At 41.9% G+C, this 19,895-nt stretch overlaps 1 protein-coding gene across 4 annotated transcripts in view; it reads left to right on the forward strand.

Moving 5' to 3' along the window:
- The window catches only part of LOC102562179 (structural maintenance of chromosomes protein 6), a 77,618-nt gene that overhangs the window by 35,629 nt on the left and 22,094 nt on the right, over positions 1-19,895 (forward strand). For all 4 annotated transcript variants that reach the window (XM_019481738.2, XM_014601622.3, XM_014601623.3 and 1 more), the window contains 6 exons: positions 1,212-1,372; positions 3,549-3,684; positions 5,371-5,451; positions 11,254-11,424; positions 15,258-15,395; positions 18,471-18,616. In XM_019481738.2, the coding sequence (XP_019337283.1) occupies positions 1,212-1,372; positions 3,549-3,684; positions 5,371-5,451; positions 11,254-11,424; positions 15,258-15,395; positions 18,471-18,616 (833 nt within the window). The remainder of the gene's footprint in view (positions 1-1,211; positions 1,373-3,548; positions 3,685-5,370; positions 5,452-11,253; positions 11,425-15,257; positions 15,396-18,470; positions 18,617-19,895) is intronic.

Consider the following 19,895-nt stretch of genomic DNA (forward strand, 5'->3'; position numbering starts at 1 on the left):
TGTTACTCCTGGTTTTTCCCTCGAGTGCTGTGTTAAACAGTTGCTTGCCAAGGCCTTAATATACACCCCTAGTGTAGTAGTAAGCTGCTACCAGGTCCCCTCTCAGTTGTCTTTTCCTCAGGCAGGTGAGTTCCAGATCCCTCAGCCTTTCCTTATATGGCTTGCCTTTTAAGACTCTGGTCATACAGGTGGCTCTTTGGACTCTCTCAAGCTTGTCCATATCCTTGTTAAAGTGTGGTGCCCAGAACTGGACACAGTACTCCAGCTGTGGTCTCAAGTTGTCTTGGATTTGGGTAAATACAGGGTAAAATTGGATAAGAACAGGGAAATGTCTGAACTTCTGCCCCTCCCCCCCCCTTTTTTTTTTGAAGCTTGACACACGTGAGCATTAGGCACATCTGTTTACTTAGGAATCCGGAGCACCTTGTCTCTTCTAAGGGTAGAAAGAGAAGTTGTTAGCCATATTAGTGTGAGATCAGGCAGAAAGTGTAGAGCTGCACTTTATAGACTAACCAGATCAGACATGCATAAACTTTCATGACCCACAGCTCATTTCATCAGATGTTAACATTTAAGTGGGCTGCTCATGAACCTCAGGTAGCAGACCAAGCAGATCAGCAACATCCAGACCTCCTGGTACGCTACCGTTTTATTACTAAGTTATCATCTGATAAAGTGAGTTGTGGTTCACAAAAGCCTATGTCTGATTTTGTTAGTCTGTAAGTTGAACCTCTACCCTGCTTTTTTTGAGGGTAGGTGCTGAACTGATCAGCAAGAGTGTCAATGCCCATATTTTGCATAATAGATTAGTGGTTACATAATTTGCACAGGAAGAGACTCTAACTCAGTGATGATGAAAGCACTTGTTTGGGAATGTAGAGCTCTAGGTTCCAGTTCCTGTGTCCAGGAAACGACCACCCAGACATACCTTCCCCCTCCCTTTCTTTCCTCACTCTCCCCTTCCATCTTAAGGGGTTTTTTTTGCTGAGGAAGTGTAGCAACTTTAGACACAAATTAAACGAAGTTCTTAAATTCAGGTTTCTTTTCTTTCTTTTTTAAGCTGTAGCCCTCTAACCTTGTGTTCTTATTTTCAGAAGTAGTTGGGAGTTTGGGGTTCTCACAAGATAACATGCTAATGGATAACATTCTATATTGCTAGTCTATGTTATGGTTACTTTCCACAAGCATAATTAAAGCATTGTGTTTTTCAGAGCAGCTGTGTGGCTCGTAAAGTAATGCAGAGTAACAAGCCTCCAAAAAACTGTCGAGAAGCTTTCACTGCTGAAGGTGATCAGGTGTTTGAGAGACGATATTACTCCTCTGAAAACACTAGACCCAGGTTCCTAAGTAAAGACGTAGATGTTGAAATAAGGTAATGTTGTATATCCAGGGAATTCAGTGCTTAGCCCACAGGCCAGATAAGGCCCACAGTGCTGTCACCAAGCCCACAGGGCTCCTTATGGGTCTGGAAATTTGGTGACAGGAGCAGTGGTATGGTTTCACAGCTGCTGAATTTCTAGACCTGTGGGGAGCCCTTGGCCTTGCATGATGGATGGAGGTGGCATCAATGAAGGTGGCACTGGGCCCCAGGGTCCCAATCCCAGTGCACAGGATGTGGAAGGGGGAGATGCCAGACCCCTGGGACCCAATCTTAACATATTGGCGGGGGGAAAGAAGTGATCCAATCCTAGTGTGTAGGGGTAGGAGGAGGTAGAAGTTGGCTCCAAGGCCTGATCTGGCTCATGGATTAGCCCCGTGCCACTCATCTGGCCTATGAGGCCAAAAAGTTGAGCACCATTGTCATATCTTGTAGGGAAATAGTACGTTCTTTCAAAGTTGTGATAGACTTAGGGAATAGAGAAATGTAACAATTGGTATCAAAGAGTACTGATACAAGTTGTTAAGATGTAAGGGCTTTATCCAAATGCTTCTGTAGCAGTGCAAGTTTAACTGAACCCTTTTTTATTCAGGGTTAAAGTTACAGAGTTTCCATCCATACCCCCATTCTTGTATTTCCAGCACCCTGAAACTGCATAGCACATGCAGCCCAGCTGGGATGCACACCTGTATTTTTTGGACCTTGGGCAGCTACCCCATGTCTATTCCCACATTGAGATCAGACATGGGGCAGGTCTGGGTTTAGGACCTGGGTTTGCCCCCTGCCCAGTCCTGATGGCATAGCCTTCCCCCCACACCTGGCATGATTGCAGCCTTGCCTTTTGTCCCGCATACAGGGTCCAGGGCAAAGCTACAGACATGCCAGTGGCGAGAGCCTGTGGCACTTCTCAATACATCTTGCATGCAGACTGCAAGGCAGTGCTGCAAACTGTGCTTGGCCAGTGTGTGGGGGGCCTGGGGTGGACTGTTTCCCCCTGATGCTGACAATCAGCTGATTGCTGACATTAGACTGGGGTAGCACTTGCCACACATTCGTTGCAAGGCACCATACAAAACAGGCACAAAACTGTTCTGCGTTTTATGTGGAACACCTTTGTAATTTGTCATTTTATGGTGCCATTAATTCACTGAGCAGGTGTCACATTGCAATTTAGGGTGCAGTTAACTGTAATTGGTGTGATATCATTCTTATACCATGTGATCCAGAGTAGAGATTTACAGGGCGGGGAATATACTTGGAGAAATCTGGCTACCTTTTTATTTGTAGCCTTACAGCAAGAGAAAATCTCAATTGAAAGCTTTCTAAACGCTCTGAAAACTCGAGTGCTACCTAACTTTAGCTTGAAAGCAGTTTAATTTTTCTCTTCCAGATTGGTACTGTACTAAATGTTCTTTGATTAAAGCATTGCAGCTGTTTGGTTAAATAGAAGCTTTTAGCATATTTTTATAGCCAGTTTTTCAGTCATGGATTTTTATAATCACATTTGAATTATTCTGATTATTTTTCAACATGGCACATTTAAAAAAAAAAAATCCACTTTTTTAGTTGAGTGAATTAAAAAATAATTACAAAAACTATGATAAAGCACAATTGGGATCAATAAAATACAATTTTTATTTTCTTAAAAATAATTACTAACTACTGACATTTAAAGTTGTTTATGTTTTAATAACTTCTTACAGTAGAGGTTTTGGATTAGTTTTTATATTCCTCTAATCTTGGTTGATTAAAATAGACCCAGTAAATCACACTTTTGTTCATAGGGAGTTTCTACATTTCATCTTCAGGTATTAATTACAACTATAATACATTTTTTTTTCCCTTTTGCATAATCTGTAACCTGGAGAACTGTGCACAATATGTTTGTTTTAAAACAAAGTTGCTTTTGGAACTCAGATAAGATGAGAATATTGATTCCTGTTGATCTGAAGCTTTATTAAAAGAAATACAAAACTTTTATTTAAAAAAAAAAAGTCACCAGCTTATTCTTTGTTAGAACTGGTCACCTAGTGGTAGGATGTTGTGTCACTTCATCAGTCGTTACAGCCTCTTGCTACTCTAGAAATTCCTGTTTCGTTGAGTCCCTTTTTAATGTGATTGCAAACAAAGTAATCTTATGTCAATGTGTATATTTATTTATTTATGTTAGTCTCCTGGAAAATGAAGTTGAAAATAAGAAGGCACAGTTGTTAACATCTCAACAGCATTTACATTCGATTGAAAATGAGATCAGACAAAATGAAGATTATCTTAATCAACATCGTCAACACCAAAAAGAACTGCAGGTAGAAATACAGATGTAATAGATGTTGCTAAATTAAAGCACTTCTCTAACCAGTACTATTTACCTTTCTGCATTTAGACTCTCACAACATACTGATTTTCAACCTCTATTTATTTAAATTTATTTGTTTTTATTAAAATGAGTATGGTACCTAGTTCCTTTGTCATTAGTGTCCTTGCTTAATAGAGGACTGAATTCTAGAAGACCTGCATTAGGATACTCCCATTATGGTTTTACCCTGCTCTGGTGGTGTCGAAACTGGGGAGAGAGGCTTAAAGCCCAGAAGTCAAGAGTTTGAGGCATTAGTAGAAGAGCTCATGGCTCAGCCCTGTCAAGATTAAAAAGGAATCTGCAAATTCTGCTAAATACCTTGTAACACAAGAAGAGAAAGGATTATAGTTTTGTGATTGCTTACTATAGTAAATTTAGTAATTCTTGTCAGTCTAACTTTTGCTCTCCTTGGAAGACAAACGTAGGAAATTTATGCGTTATTTTCTATCGTGTTTTCCCAATGTCAAGGTTAATTTTTTCCTCCATTTCTTTCCGTCAGTCCTCATTTATATGGTTTTCAGAAATCTTACTTTTTTTCTTCGTGCTTATGCTTAGCATTTATATTTTTGGCTGATTATATATTAGTATTTCTTCATTGTCATCATTCTTATTGTTTAATCAAGCTGCATGCTTTTACTTTAATCTTTTCATAAATCTCTAGTCTTTTAATCATTTTTTTCTGGTTGACTACATGACTTCCAATAGTAGGGGGTAGGATAAATTTTGTATTAGCCAGCATTTGTATTTGTATTAGCCAGCATTGTACAAATTCTCTATTCAGCACTGGTGAGGCCACATCTGGAGTCTAGTTTTGAGCTCCACACTACAGAAAGGATGTGGGCAAATTGGAGAGTCCTGAAGAGGGTAACAAAATGGTGAGGAGCATGACATATGAAGAGAGGCTGAGGGAACTGGGCTTATTTAGTTTGCAAAGCAGAAGACTGCAGGGGGGATTTGACAGCAGCCTTTAACTACCTGAAGGGTGGTTCCAAAGAGGATGGAGCTGGACTGTTCTCAGTGATGGCAGAAGACAGAACAAGGAGCAATGGTCTCAAGTTGCAGCAAGAGAAGTTTAGGTTAGATATTAGGAAAAAGTTTCTCACCAGGAGGGTAGTAAAGCCCTGGAACAGGTTACCCAGAGAGGTAGTGATCTCTCAATCCTTGGAGGTTTTTAAGACTCAGCTAGACACAACCTTGGCTAAGATGATCTGGTTTGGGAATGGTCCTGCTTTGAGCAGGGGATTGGTGTAGATGAACTCCTGGGGTCCGTTCTAACCCTAATTTTCTGTGATTCAGGTGTACAGTTATTTACTATCCTGATATGTAGAATGTGCATATATGTGTCTAGCTGTCCTGTGTTAGTAAATGGACTGACATTAAGCTGTTATACAACAATATTTTTTTGAAGAAAAAGTTTTATATTCCCCATTATTTGGGGGAAAATGACTTTGGAACTACATTTAGTAAAATGAATATTACTTTCAGAACTAGGTTTCCATTGCAAAGTAATGGATTTGCTACATGAGCAATTTTTGTTGTTAGTTCGTTCTGTGGGGCCTGTGCACTACTGAATCACTTGTTTTGGTATGGCTTTTTGTTATCAAATTATTTCTCCCTCCCAATATATTTTTTTCAGAACAAACTAAGAAGAATAAACGTAGAAATAATGGATCTCGAGAATGTAGAAGAACACCAATCAGTGGACATCTCTACACTAGTAAGACATTTGCCACATTCTTTATAACATAGATATGGAATTCTGTATTTTTGATGATGTTAATGAGTTTGTAACAGGCAAGCAAGTACTATGGTGAACATGAGCCAGAATACAGGACTGAAATTACAGATTGTCTTGAAGTCTTTGGGCACTGACAAATGTGAAAAAAACCCAACCAAACAAAAAAATCCAGCACATGCCCAGAAGAGGATTTCCACTGGTTGGACCCAGCTTGCCTAACATCTTTATAGATTGGGCACTTCAGCAGGGCTTTTTGGCTCTTTTATCTAATAGCTGAGTCAATCAGCTATTAGATAAAAGCACCAAAAAGCCCCCCTGAAGTGCCTGATCTATACAGATGTAGGCAAGCTGGGCCCATCCAGTGCAAATCCTCTTCTGGGCATGTGCTGCGCTTGGCGCAGGGGCCCACCAAGCTTAAAATAAAGCTCCTTTTTTCCCCCCCATGTCTGTAAGTAGCCTTTGGCTTTAAAGCAGGGGTGTCAAACATAAGGCCCAAGGTCTGGGTCTGGCATGTGGAAGTAGGTCTGGCCTGTGGGGCTCTTTGCAATGGCTGCCAGTAGCCTAGGACTTTAGCAGTTGCCACTCAACTCTGTCATTGTAGCTGTGGGAGCCGCAGCATTAACCACAGTCACCTAGCTGTGAAATACTGGAGAGTGAAATACTGTTGCAGAAATTAATGGCTTCTGTTGCTGATGGAGACTGAAATTGCCAGCATACACCACTTGGGTGCTGGCTGTGCTGATATAGCTCTAGCAGACCTGGCGCTGGTGGGTTGAATATAGTGGCAGTGTTAACACCTTGGCTCTGGTGTCAACAAGCAGCACCAGTAGCTACAGTTAGAAGCCCATGGCAGAGGCATAGCAAACTCATTGAACACAGGGGAGGGCTTGGGGAGGTGCTTCTGGTGACTAATGTACAAGACTACAGGGGGGCAGGGTGTGTAGATGGGGGAAAGGAAGACCACAGCTGCCACTGCTGTAGCAGCATTTGGTCTACTCAGTCCTGTGCAGAGCTCTCTGTGAGCTGACCCTAGTGCCCCGTTTGCTCCCTCTCCCCTCATCCCCATGCATACATATTGGGTTCAGAACTGTGCTTGTTCTGACTAAGGCTCCCTGGGGGAGGAGAATGCCATTCTGCCTGCCTCCTGCCCCTCACGTGCATTGCTTGACACCGTTAACTTTGACGTCAGTTTTGAATGGTGTCAAGTCTAATACCAAACCCTGTGGAACCCTGAACAGCTGCACCCCTTCACCATTGGTGACAATGTTTGGGGATCCATCAGTTAACCAGTTCTTAACCCATGTAATATGCTGTATTCATGTATAATACTAATTTTAATCAGACTGTTCTACTGTACTAAGTCAAAATCTTAGTATAGTGCCTCTCTTCAGTTACCTGAATGAATTTAGGTTTGTTAATTAAACAAGACATAAGCAATTGGCATGAATTCCAAATTTCTATTCTTTACCAGTTGAATCCCATGTCAGCTTTTCCATTTTGTCTGGGATTGATTTCAGACTAACTACTTGGGTCATTGTGTTTGGCTTTGTAGAAACTTCATTCGTTAGTATTTGTGTCTACACACTTAATAAACACGCGCGCACACACACACACACACACACACACAAAACATGCTTATTTTCTTTACCATTATTAGCCATTAATTTATTCACTTGTCTGTTTTTTGCATTTCCCTCCCCTCACCCCTTTTACACTTTTTTTAACCTATTTAATTACTGGCCTTTGCAGTTGAATCAGGCTTATTTCTTGATTGTTGAATTATGATCTTTTGACTAATACCACAATTTTCATTCATAATTTTCTAATTTTTTTCCTGTGGTTAAATTTGTTTATAATTTTCCTCAGTTTTAGGGCAACAGGACTTTTGACTTATTACTTTAATAAATGGTGACAGGTACTCTTGGTAATAAAAATAGGGAAGGAGACAAACAACCCATCGTAGTAGAAGAAGAGGTTAGGGATTACTTGGAGAAGCTAGGTGCTTTCAAGTTGGGGGAGCCAGATAGGGTGAACTCTGGGCTACTGAAGGAATTGGCTAAAGCAATTTCAGAGCCCTTAAGCTATCATTGTGACAGGCAGAGTGAGGTCCCAGATGCTTGGAAAAAGGCAACTATACTGCCCATCTTTAAAGAAAGGGAAAACAAAGAATCCTGGGATATACAGACCAGTCAGCATTACCTTGATACCTGGAAAGATAGTGGAGCAGGTCATCGAGGCATCTGTTGTGAAACACGTAGAGGAAAAGAAGGTTCTCTTGATCTGGAACAGCATTCATCAAGTCATGCCTGGTGAACCTGATTTCTTTTTATGATAAGGTGACAGGCTGTGTGGATAGGGAGAGAGCAGTGGATGTGATAGCTTGCTTCAGATCAGGTATTTTGAAGCTGTTTTTACAAGTTAAGGAAATATAGACTAGATGAAAGTACTTTCAAGGTACATACATAACTGGTTGAATCATCCTGCTCAACGGATAATCATAGATGGCTCAGTATCTAGATTGGGATGTGCAAAGTCTGGCCCATGGTCTAGATCGGGCCCACAGCGGACTCCATTTCCCAGCAGCCCCTGTGACAGCAGCTCCTTCTGGCTGCTGCCACCAACTCAGCCCCTCTGCCTGGGCACCCCAACCTGAGCAGAGGAAGAGCAGAGAAGTCCTGACCCTGGACTTCAGAAAAGCAGACTTCTACTCACACAGGGAACTGATGGGCAGGATCCTCTGGGAGACCAGTCTGAAGGGGAGAGGAGTCCAAGAGAGCTGGCTGTACTTTAAAGAAATCTTAACAAGGGTGCAGGAACAAACCGTCCTGATGTGCAGGAAGACTAGCGAGTATGCCAGAAGACCGGCTTGGCTTAGCAGAGAACTCTTCAGTGAGCCAAACCATACTAGAAGTGAAGCTAAAGCTTACTAGAAGTGGAAACTTAGACAAACAACTAGGGAGGTATATAAGAGTATTGTTTGGGCATGCAGGCATGAAGTCAGGAAGACCAAAGCGCAGTTGAAGTCGAAGCCAGCAAGGGACTTGAAGGATAATGAGAAGGGTTTCTACAGGTATGTCAGCAACAAGAGGAGGATCAGGGAAAGTATGGGTTCTTTACTAAATGAGGAAGGCAGTATAGTGGCAAAAGACACAGAAAAGGTTGAAGTACTCAGTGCCCTTTTCACCTCAGTTTTCATAGGCAAAGCCAACTCCCAGACTACTGCACCTGGCAGCACAGTTTGGGGAGAAGGTGAGCAGCCACCAGTGGCAAAAGAACAGTTTAGGGACTATTTAGAAAAGCTGGATATGTACAAGTCAGTGGGTCTAGATGGGATACACTTGAGGGTGCTGAGGAAGTTGGCCAATGTGAGCTGCTAGCTATTGTCTCTGAAAACTCATGGTGGTGGGGAGAGGTCCTGGATGATTGGAAATGGGCAAATATAGTGCCCATCATTAAGAAAGGGAAGGAGGAGGGTCTGGGAAACTACAAACCAGTCAGCCTCACCTCAGTCCCTGGAAAAATCATGGAGCAGGTCCTCAAGGAATACATTTCTAATCACTGGGAGAAGATGGTGATTAGGAACAGTTGGCATGGATTCACCAAGGTCAAGTCATGCCTGACCAACATGATTGCCTTCTATGATGTGATGACTGACTCTGTGGATGCGGGGAGACCAGTGGACAATGATATACCTTGACTAGCAAGGCTTTTGAAACCGTCTCCCACAACATTCCTGCAAGCAAGCTAAGGAAGTATAGGTTGAAAGAATGGACTGTAAGGTGGATAGAAAACTGGCTGGATTGTTGAGCTTAACAGGTAGTAACCAATGGCTCAGTGTCTAGCTGGCAGCCAGTATCAAATGGAGTGCCCCAGGGGTTGATCCTTGGGCTGTTTTTGTTCAATATCTTCATTAACGATCTGGCAGATGGGATGGATTGCACCCTCAGCAAGTTTGCAAATGATACCAATCTGGGGGTTGTAGTAAACATGCTGGAGGGTAGGGCTAGGATTCAGAGAGACTTAGAGAAATTGGAGGGCTCAATCAAAATAAAAATCTCATGAGGTTCAGTAAGGACAACTACGAAGTCCTGCAGTTAGGACAGAACAATACTGTGCATTGCTACAGGGTGGGGACCACCTGGCTAAGCAGCATCTCTTTAGAAAAGGACTTGTAGGTTACAGTGGACAATAAGATCAAAATGAGCCAACAGTGAAGAAGGCTTATGGAATGCAGGACTGTATTAGTAGGAGTGTGGCCAGCAGATCAAGGGAGGTGATTTATTTTCCTCCGTTGTGCCTTGGTGAAGCCACATCTGGAGTACTGTGTCTAGTTTTGGGCCCCCCACTACATAAAGCAGGTTGTGGCACATGACTTCTTAGGAGAGGCTGAGGGACTTGGACTTACTTATTTTGAAGAAGAGAAGACTGAGGGGGGATTTAATAGCAATCTTCACCTATCTGAAGGGGCGTTCCAAAGAGGATGGAGCTGGACTGTTCTCAGTGGTGGCAGATGACAGAACAAGGAACAATGGTCTCAAATTGCAGCAAGGGAAGTTTAGGTTAGATATTAGGAAAAGCTTTCTCACCAGAAGGGTAGCAAAACACTGGAATAGGTTACCCAGGGAGGTTATGGTCTCTCCATCCTTGGAGGTTTTTAAGACCCAGCTAGACAAAGCCTTGGCTGGGATGATCTAGTTGGGGATGGTCCTGCTTTGAGCAGGGGGTTGGACTAGATGACCTCCTGAGGTCCTATTCAACCCTAATTTTCTGTGATTCCATGGTTCTACTTGATTCAGTTTTTGGGCCCCATGTCAAGAAGCATGATTGGAAAGGGTCCAGAGCACAGCAAGAAAAATGCTTATGGGTCTGGGAGGCAAGACTTCTGAGGAAAGTCTAAAATTACTGAGGTTGTTTAGAGAGGAGAAGACAGAGATTTGGTAAGTCTCCAAATACTTGAAGAAGAAGAAGAGAGTGGATGTAGATGTGTTTTTTCTCTATGGCTGTAGGGGACAGTATTAGGAACAATGGCCTCAAGCTACAGCAAAGGAAATTTTGGATTTGAGTAGGAGGAACTTTTGGAGTCTGAGGGTGGTCAGCCACTGAAATAGGCTACCTGTTGTGGAATCTCTGTCCTTGGAAATTTTGAAGAGCATGTTAGACAGACATGTGGCTGCTGTGGTTTAGTCAAGGACAATCCTGCCTTAAGGGAACTGGGAGTAGACTAGATGACCTTGAGGGTCCCTTTCAGCCCTACTTTCTTAAGATTGCTAGTTGGACTCTCCTGTCTTTGCTCAAATTAATACCAGCTGGGTCATTATGAGTAGTCCCATCAGCTTTTTTAGTCCAGTGATTAATTCGGTATATTCAAGTACAAAATAAAATTACCTTACATTCTGTATATATTTTTCTGTTAGGAAATCACAGTTTTGAAAACCTGTGTCTTTTATAGTACTGGATGCATGAGCCCTTCAGCATATCACCTGGAATAAGTCCTTCACAAATACTTTTTCTTGTCATGCATTATAGACAGGTATTTTTGCAGTAACACCTATTTTCTGGCTTGATTCAGTGGTCTGTAAGAGATTCCTAACAATATCCACTGGTGGGCTTTATTCATTTTTATGTTGGTCTATGCTCTATTTCTATTAGACTATTTTTTTTAATATTACTTGTAACCTTGCAGCCATAAAAAGTGACTATGAAATGAAAAATCTTACGCAATGGCAAATGCGAGTGGTTTTCCCTTGATTTTTTTTACAAACTTAATTTGTACAATAACAGGTAGATGAAGCTCAAGAAAACAAGAATAAGATGGAAACTGTTAAAGGAGATATGCAAAAACAGAAGGTGATAATGGAGGAACTGAAGAATAATCTACGAGCAGCTGAACATAAACTTGAAGAAATTAAAGACAAAATTCATCAAGTAGAAGAAGTAGCTGGTCCTGTGAAGGTAAAACTGATGTTTAAAAATACGGTTTTGCTATAATATTTGTCTTATCTATGCAAAAGCATTTCAACAGCCTCATTTAGAGGTTGCCAAAACAAAGGTAAAGATGTCCAGAACATTTAACAAATGCACAGGGTAGTGGTTCTCAGCCAGGATGCCATGGTTACAGTAGCCCTGTGAAACTATCCCATGCACCTCTGTTTCCAAGAGGCACGTGAGAGGCAAACCTTGAAGCAGCTGCAGCAGGAACAGGCTCTATTACCTTAGGTTTATCTGTATTAAATCAGTTGACTGCAGCCAGCTGTAGCCAGTCAGCACCAGCAGAAGACTCGGCCATGTTCCCTTGATAGAGGCTTTATTTGATAAACCTAATGCAGTCAGGAGTGCAGCAGGGAGCTCTATGGACAATAACACCAGAAGCAGCCAATGCAGACAGTGAGCAGCCAGGGATGGGCAGGTCTAAGCTACCTCCCTTCCTGCTGCAGCATTGGTTGCTAGACCTGCAGATTGATACAGCAGCCTCACAGGAATCTCTGCGAAGCTGCTGCCAGCAATGCACTGTCCAGCCTGACCTGTTTATTTTTTACATAGTCTGCTTAGCATTCGGTTAGGGCAGTGGTTCTCAACCGAAGGCCCACGGGGGAGTGGTCAGCTGACTTCACAAAACATTTCTGTGGAGCCAGGCAGTGTTGTGCTGAGATGTCAGACTACTCCATATGTACTACCTCCTGAAGAAAAAGCAGAATAACTTCCTTAGTGAGATGCTGCAAATGGGCTAATGACTTGAATGATGGAGTTAATTAATCCAGACACAGCAGTATACTAATTTGGCTGCGCTACCATTAGTATGTCCAGGCCCAGCTGGGAGGAGATAGAGCAGCAGGAAACTGCAAAATAGAGAATGTCTATGTGCTCTTCACGGGTAAGGAAAGGGAGAGTCCTGTGTATGTGGAGGAGCAAGACTTATGCCACAGAAGGGCCTAGTTAATGCAAAGGAAGGGAACCATGCATATCTCTGCAGGTGTATTGCAGGGGTTTTTTAATGCCTAAACTAAGAAAAGTTCTGAAGAGGTGCCTCAAATCTAAAAAAAGGTTGAGAACCATTACCATAGGGGATTACTTGAGGTGTCTGAGCTAAATCCTGAGTGCACATCAGCCAGATCATCAGGTGCATGCTCGTAAGATAGTTATTCTCAGCCTTTCTGATCCTGTAGTCCATCTAAAGTAACTGAAACATGTTGTGTGTAATAACTAGAAATAATCTAGTTAGAGCCAGAACTAGTGTAGTTTGCCCTGATATTAGTTCAAGACAGTCCCAAGCACAGTTACCCAAACAGATCTGCAAGTCCTGCCAACCTGTGCTGGAGGTAGTGTAGCCAAATTGGTGTACTGCTGTATCTGAATTAATTTGCTCAGTCATTCAAATCACTAGCTCACTTGCAGCATTTCACTAAGAAAGCTATTCTGCCTTTTGTTCAAGAGGTAATACATGTGGAGCAGCCTGACATCTCAGAACAACACTGCCTGGCCCCACAAAAATATTCTGGGAAGTCCAGTTGACCCCACCCCTGTGGACCTCCAGTTGAGAACCACAGCCCTCACACAACTGCAAGCAGACTATATATGAATAAGCAGTAGCCTTTGATTTCTTCAAGAAAGAAATGTGACTAGTTGGAATGTTTAATATAGCTATTTAAAAATATGAGATATACTTCTTTGCTAACTTACATTTGCATTCTAAACCTTTCTATGGCCTTGTAAACAAAAATCAACTTTCTGTACTAAATATATGACTTATCTGAATTGGGATGTTTGTTTCATAGTTCTATTGATGTATTTTTATAAGGCTAGTAATTAGTGAAAATGATGAGTGAGTAGTCAGTTGTCAGTAAGCTGTAAAGACAAGAGGGTGCCTCAGATTCCACACTAAGTAGTGTATAATCTGCAAAATTACGTTAAATGGAGAGGGTTAACAAGAAATGATTTTGGTTTTTCAAGGCTATAAATCGTTGCTGTAAACCTCAGAGAGACTTGAAGCTTAGGAATGGGCAATATAATGCTAGAACATATAGTAGCGGCATATAGAAGGTAACGCACAATGAAAGTAATAACTGGAATTACATGTACAAAATTGTGTTTTGCAACATCTCACGAGAGACTCAAAAACATTCAGTAAGCAGGGACAGTTCAAAAGATAAATGTTAGGATGTACAAACTGTGATGGAAAATAATGCTGAAAATATGATGACACTATATAAATATTTGGCACACCCCATGTAAAACATATATTGAGTGCTGATCTCTCTACATTCACAAAAGATGTAGTAGATATAAAAGTTATGTGGATAGGTCAAGGTGTGTAGAAGAATAGATGCCTCTGTATAAGGAAATATCAAAGATCAACTGTATGGAGAGAAGAACCCTGAAGAGGAAAATTGCAGAAAGAGATGAAATACTGAATTATTTTGAGAAGATAAATTTTGTGCTGCCATTTATTCTTCTTCATAATTTAAATACAAGGTTTTGTTCAGTGCAGCTCAAAAGGACATGTTTCATACAACACAACTATCCAGTGGTTCTGCTATATATCAAGGTCAAGTACACCCTTTTTTCTCACACACCATAGCCCCCCCTCCCCCGTAAGAAGTGTACTTTGTTTAGGGAAAGCAAAACAAAGAAGAAAAGACTTCTGTAATTATGGCTGCATAGAGCATGAACAGAGCCTAATCTTCAGCTTGCTCACCGCCCTGGCTTTCCTGATCAAACAAAAGCTGTAACTCCAGCTCCATGTGAAGACTGATCTCCATGGATGGATCTGTAATTTTGAAAGGAGCTAAAAACAGTATATAGGGCTGTGAAATAAGAGAGGAGGGAGCAACAGTAGTTAGTAGACAGCAAATTTTCCAGAAGAAAGGTTAGCTTGATTTAATGGAGCATCAAGACAGTTAAAAAGGAGAGACAGTTACGTTGGACTGACTAAGAAAGGGTCATGCGTCCATTCTGTAGCTCAACTTAAAAATAATAGGTATGAAGGAGAAATTTATTTTCTGGCAAGTTATGTCATAACTGTTTAGTAATGGGTGTTTTTCTCCTTCTGAAACACTTAATACTGATGACTGTTAGAGATAAGATGCCAGACTGTGTGGATTATTAATCTTACCTCATATGTTGCTCTGTTCCTCATATATTACAGTTGGAAAGCTGAGGCCCCTGGCAGATGTACAAGTAAAGGCATGATGAGGTTCGATACAAGATCTCCACAATTACACTTTCTTCCACATGGCAAGAGACATGATTGTGGAATCTAGCCTTGGATCCCATCATGTCTTATTGCCAGTGCAGGGATCATGATTCCCTCTGCACCGGCAGGTAGCAAGCTGCTGTAGCTGGATGCCCCATCAGCTGATCTGGGCTCCCAGCTGCTGGGGCACACCATGCATGCCTGTGTCTAGGAGCCCCCAGCTGATCCTGGCTCCTAGGTTTCATCATGTTTGGAAAGCTGTAACTTTGTTCCCCAGCCATACACTGATAAGCCGTTAGGAATTGCATGCAGTCTTTAGATAAGCAGCATTATGTTTTAGTCAAGGGAAAAATGTGAATTATCATCTTGCTATACTTGTACTGCCAAAATTGAGCATATGCTCTTTCATCAGTTACTGCCACTACCACGAGATTGTGAGGGAATGGCATTACTAAATGCAAAAACTCAAGGATCTTTTGGGTGGATCAGTAATGACTCAACATACTCCCCCATACTAAGGCATTAAACACAACGGAAGTATTAAAAAACCTACTCAAATCATTTGACATTTGACATTTTAATTTCTTCCAAACAGGATGAATTAAACCAAGTTGATTCAGAAATGGAAAAATGTAAACGCCACTGGCAACACTACGAAGAAAAACAGAAACAACATTTGGCATCCATAAACACCCAAAAAGAACTTCTGGCTTCTAAAGAAAAAAAATTGAAGGTATTACAGTTTTTGATGTAGTGGTTGGTGGAGTGTTGAAGATGGATATTCAAGCTCCAATTTATTACTTGGATACTCTTTGCTTCCCTCTTCAAAGTGGATAGACAGTACAGTCTTAACTGTCTGCTACCTAGTCACTGCTATGGCAACTAAAAATGATATACCCCAAGTAGAGAAAAATGTATTTAGCTGTGTTAGCCCTAAACCAGGAAGAAGGCAGGATAGGGTGGCATCTGTAGGATAAACTCATTCAGGAAGGCATAAGCTTTCATAGTCGTAAAGGTATCAACCTGCACTGCCTTTTATCTGAAAGTGACTTGAAATGATCTTTTTTCTCTTTGACTTGTCCTAATGCTGTTGTAATTTAGGAAAGAGACATTAGAGTTGTCATAGATTCATTTTCTAAAAACATCAGCTAGTGTGCAGTGGTGACCAAAAAGCCAATAAAGTGTTGGGTACCATTTAAGAAGGGAATTAGAAGCAAAACAGAAAACAAATCATCATGTCACTGCCAATCTGTGGTGCTTCTTCATCTTGAATGCTGTGCACAGTTCTGGTATTTGTATTTCAAAAAGTATGTAGTAGGATGACATATGGTTTAGAGAGGAGAAACCAAGATGGTCAGGGATATGGAGCAGATGCCATACCAGGAAATACTAAAAAGTTAGGACTCTTCAATATGGAAACAAGAAGACTGAGGGAGAGAAGATGATAGAGGTCTTGAAGGGTATGGATTAAATCAATAGTGAACTGTTTCTCATCAAGTCTCAGAATACTTGAACTAGGGGACATCTACTGAAATTAGCAGGTGACAGGTGTAAAACTAACAGGAAAAAAAGTACTTTTCTTTTTACACAGTGCTTAGTTAAGTTGTAGAACTCATTACCACAGGAGGCTGTAGTAGAGGCAGGTAATATAGCCGGGTTCAAAAAGACAGATTAATGGATGATGGATCAATTAATAGCCATTAAACAGAATAGTCATGGATGTATTCTGTGGCATCTCTAAACAAATGATGGTGGTTGCCAGAGATGTCCTAACCTAAGCTTCTGTCCCTAGCCTGAGGCCAAATAGCGTAGTCCGTAAGTATTTTTTTTTTTGTTTAGGATGTAGTTGAATCACTAGAAACGCTTACTTTTGCTTCTTTGCCTTATCAGAGGTGTTTTAATAAAGAGAGAGATTCAAGACTGGGGACAAAAGCAAAATGCTGTTCAGGTTACCTAGGAGAGCATGTAGCAAATAACAAAAACTAGGCCTGCACGAAGCGACTAGTATTCACTTAGGATTTGGATTCGGCTGATTCGGGGGGGCAGCGATTCAGTTCGGTGATTTGAATCACTGTCCTGAATCGATTTGGCCGCCGCCAAATCTCCACATCAAACAGGCCCCATCCCCCGCCTGCTCTCCCAGCCCTGTTAATGGCTGCCCTGCCTGGTCCCAGCCTCCCAGCTCCTTAAAAAAAAAAAAAGCCCCGCACTCGCCACCTGCTGCCAGGTGAGGGGGCAATTCCTTCTGCCCCACACTGCATGGGGGGCTCTGCCCCAAGCCCTCAGAAGCCCTGATGGCTGTGGCAGCAGCTGCTGAGTACAGGGCTTGGTGTTTTTTTTGTTGTTTTTCAAGAACTGGGAGCTGGGGCAGGCAGGGCTGCCATGGGGGGGCTGGGAGAGCAGGCGGGGGTCGGGGGGGCACTCAGGGGAACTAGGGGAGCAGGCAGGAGATGGGCCTGGCGGTGCCCCCTCCCCCCCCCCCATGGTCTTCTACTCCCTCCTTCACTCCCCTACCCCCTACTTGAATCGAACCAAATCTCCTCCAAATTGAATCGGCACTTGTAGCTTTACATAGCCCTAACAAGAACCATTTGCAAGTTTTGTTCAGGTGGCTGCAACTTAAAAGAGCAAGCAACTTCTGGAGTCAGTCCATCAAGAAGCTCCACTGAGCAGGCAAAGCTCATGGGTTTGGAGTTTTCTTGCGTAACAGCCAGAGGTTTTGGAATTGCAAACCTCCATGGGGACTGGTTAGATGTTGGACAACTGAATTTGAGCATCAAAAAGGAGGGGGGCAGGGGAGGGACAATAATAAGTTAGAGGGCATGATGCCTCCCATCTTTTCCCCTTTCCCTGCTGCTAGGACAAGTTTTGTTTAGAAATTTTAAGTTCTGAGCAGCCAGGAAAAGATGAGTAAAACAGTAAGGGCTAAATGCAAAGAAAAAAAAAAGGTGGGGTGAGAGGAGAACTTGGTTGCCTAAAAGGCACTGTAGCAAAATGTAAATACCCTAAGTACGAGTGAGCAATCCACAAAGTCCTGCCTAACTGATTAAAGTTCTGCTACTGTACAAACCAAGATATGTTGTGATCTTAGGTGCTCATGTACTCATATTATCTTTGTCATGCCTAAGAGTGTTTCCAGTCAACTCCACCATGGGGCGGGGGGATCCATCTTTATAGAATCATATAATTGTTAGAGCACTTGCTAAGGAAGCAGGAAACCTAGGTTATAAGCAGTCTTCAGTCTTAGCTATGTTCCACTGCTTTGCAGACTATCCTAACCACCACGGCATGAGGATAGTCTCCGTACCTGCCCACTGGTCCCAACTTCAACAGGAGAAAGGAGTACAAAATACTCTAAGTCCAGAGAGAGGGAGAGTAGCAAGGTGCATGACTGCTGCCCAGTGATGTGTAGAAGGAGAGAATTTTGGACTATGGTCTGTGGTTGACTTTTTTTTCTCTAATGAGTAATGCAAAATGTATGGGTCCTGGGTTCTGGTCTCTGGGTTAGGGGAGTCATGGGTTCTGGTCTCTGCTCCCACTCAGGAGAAGCTGTCATGACTGTTACAGGAGTTCTGCTCCCTCTTTCTGATATGTCTGTATCTCTCCTGGCATCCCTTTTGAAATGGTGACAGAAACCTGTAGTCAAAAATCCCTCATAATGAGTTCTACATTGACATGCAAAAACAGCAATCCTTGTTTCAAAGGTCTTGTTTTTTGTTGTTGCTGTTTACAGTACACTCTATTAACCATTGAGAGGCAGATAAAAATATAATACAATGTTTTATAGCTTTTTAAAAAATTTCTTTAGGAAAAGATTGCACAGGCCATGCAAATTTACCCTGAGAGGATAGAAGTCGACAGAACCGTAAAGAGTCTTGACACAGAAATGAATCGCTTAAGGGAAAAGATAAATTCAGAAGCAGATCGTCATGGAAACAGAGACGAAATAATAAAGTAAGCAGTGGTGGCAATTTAATATCTACATCTTTTGAAGGAGAGGAGTGGGACTGTTACTTTTGGGGGCCAGCGTATACATGTATATGTGTGTTTACATTTTTTTATAAATATCCTGGTAAGTGAGGATGGATATCTTAGAACATGTAGCTCTAATAGTCTTAATTTATTTCTCTCCTCTGTATTATTACCTTTTCACCACCCAAAACTTTATGCTAGCTTTTTCATAGAACCCAAATTAGGATCCTATCCCAATCAGTTTATCATAGCTGATATTGGATACATAACAAAAAAAAGAGTTGAGGAAGGTGGTCCTCCAGGGTCTGTGCTGGCTGTAGGACACTAGCCACCTTTCTTTGAAGAGTGTTCATCCAAGGTAAGGTCCAGGTCCAGCTAGTGTCAGATGTGTGCCTTTTCATCTACTTTTTGATGACGGTTCTATTTTTAGAGATGAAGGTTTTGTTGAAGATAAGGCCAAAAGGACTGGTTGAAAAGATGTATGTTCTAGTTCAGGGTTGTCAAACATACTGCAGCCTGGGCTCATCTCACAGAATTGTTCCATTTGGCCTGTCAGTAGTCTGGCAGGCTGTCAGAAATTGTGGGGAAAGGAGTAGTGTGTGGCCTCCTGCAGAACTTGGGGCCTCTGGGCCCTAATGGACATTGCTATTGACACCAGGAGGCAAGCAAGGGCTGTGCAGAGACCACTGCCTGACCTGGTGGCCCTGTAGATCTGGCCCAGGAGGAACCCTTGTGGTCCACATCCAGCCCAAAGGTGAAGTTAACACCCTGGTGTCTACTTCAAACAGAAATTAATTTGAGGAAGCCTTATAACCTGTGCTATATAAAGAGTCAAGCTAGATGTTGACAATGGTTTCTTATAGCTACATGTATGAATCATCCAGTCCATTTTTTGCATGTACAGGCCATAGACCATCACCCAGTAATTTTTGTATCAAGTCCAATAACTTGTGGTTGAATGACAATTATTGTTTTTAAAAAGGGGGGGAAAATGAATCGATTTTTAAGACAAATATGGGAGGGTCTGTGTATGGACTCTGTAGCAATTCTAAATCTGTCATTCCATGCTCACAGATTTATATACAGAAAATAGGTATTTTTTGTTGTTAACTATAACTTTTCTTCTCCTAAAAGAGAATCCATTAGACTGGATTATTTTCCTCCCTGGAAAATATGTCAAAAAGCTAGCAGTGTTGAAAGGTGCCAAGCTTCTCTTTGGGAAGCTGCATACCAAAACTCACCCGGTAAGTTACTGTTGGGT

Source organism: Alligator mississippiensis, chromosome 1 (assembly GCF_030867095.1).
Source record: "Alligator mississippiensis isolate rAllMis1 chromosome 1, rAllMis1, whole genome shotgun sequence".
Classification (NCBI taxonomy): domain Eukaryota; kingdom Metazoa; phylum Chordata; order Crocodylia; family Alligatoridae; genus Alligator; species Alligator mississippiensis.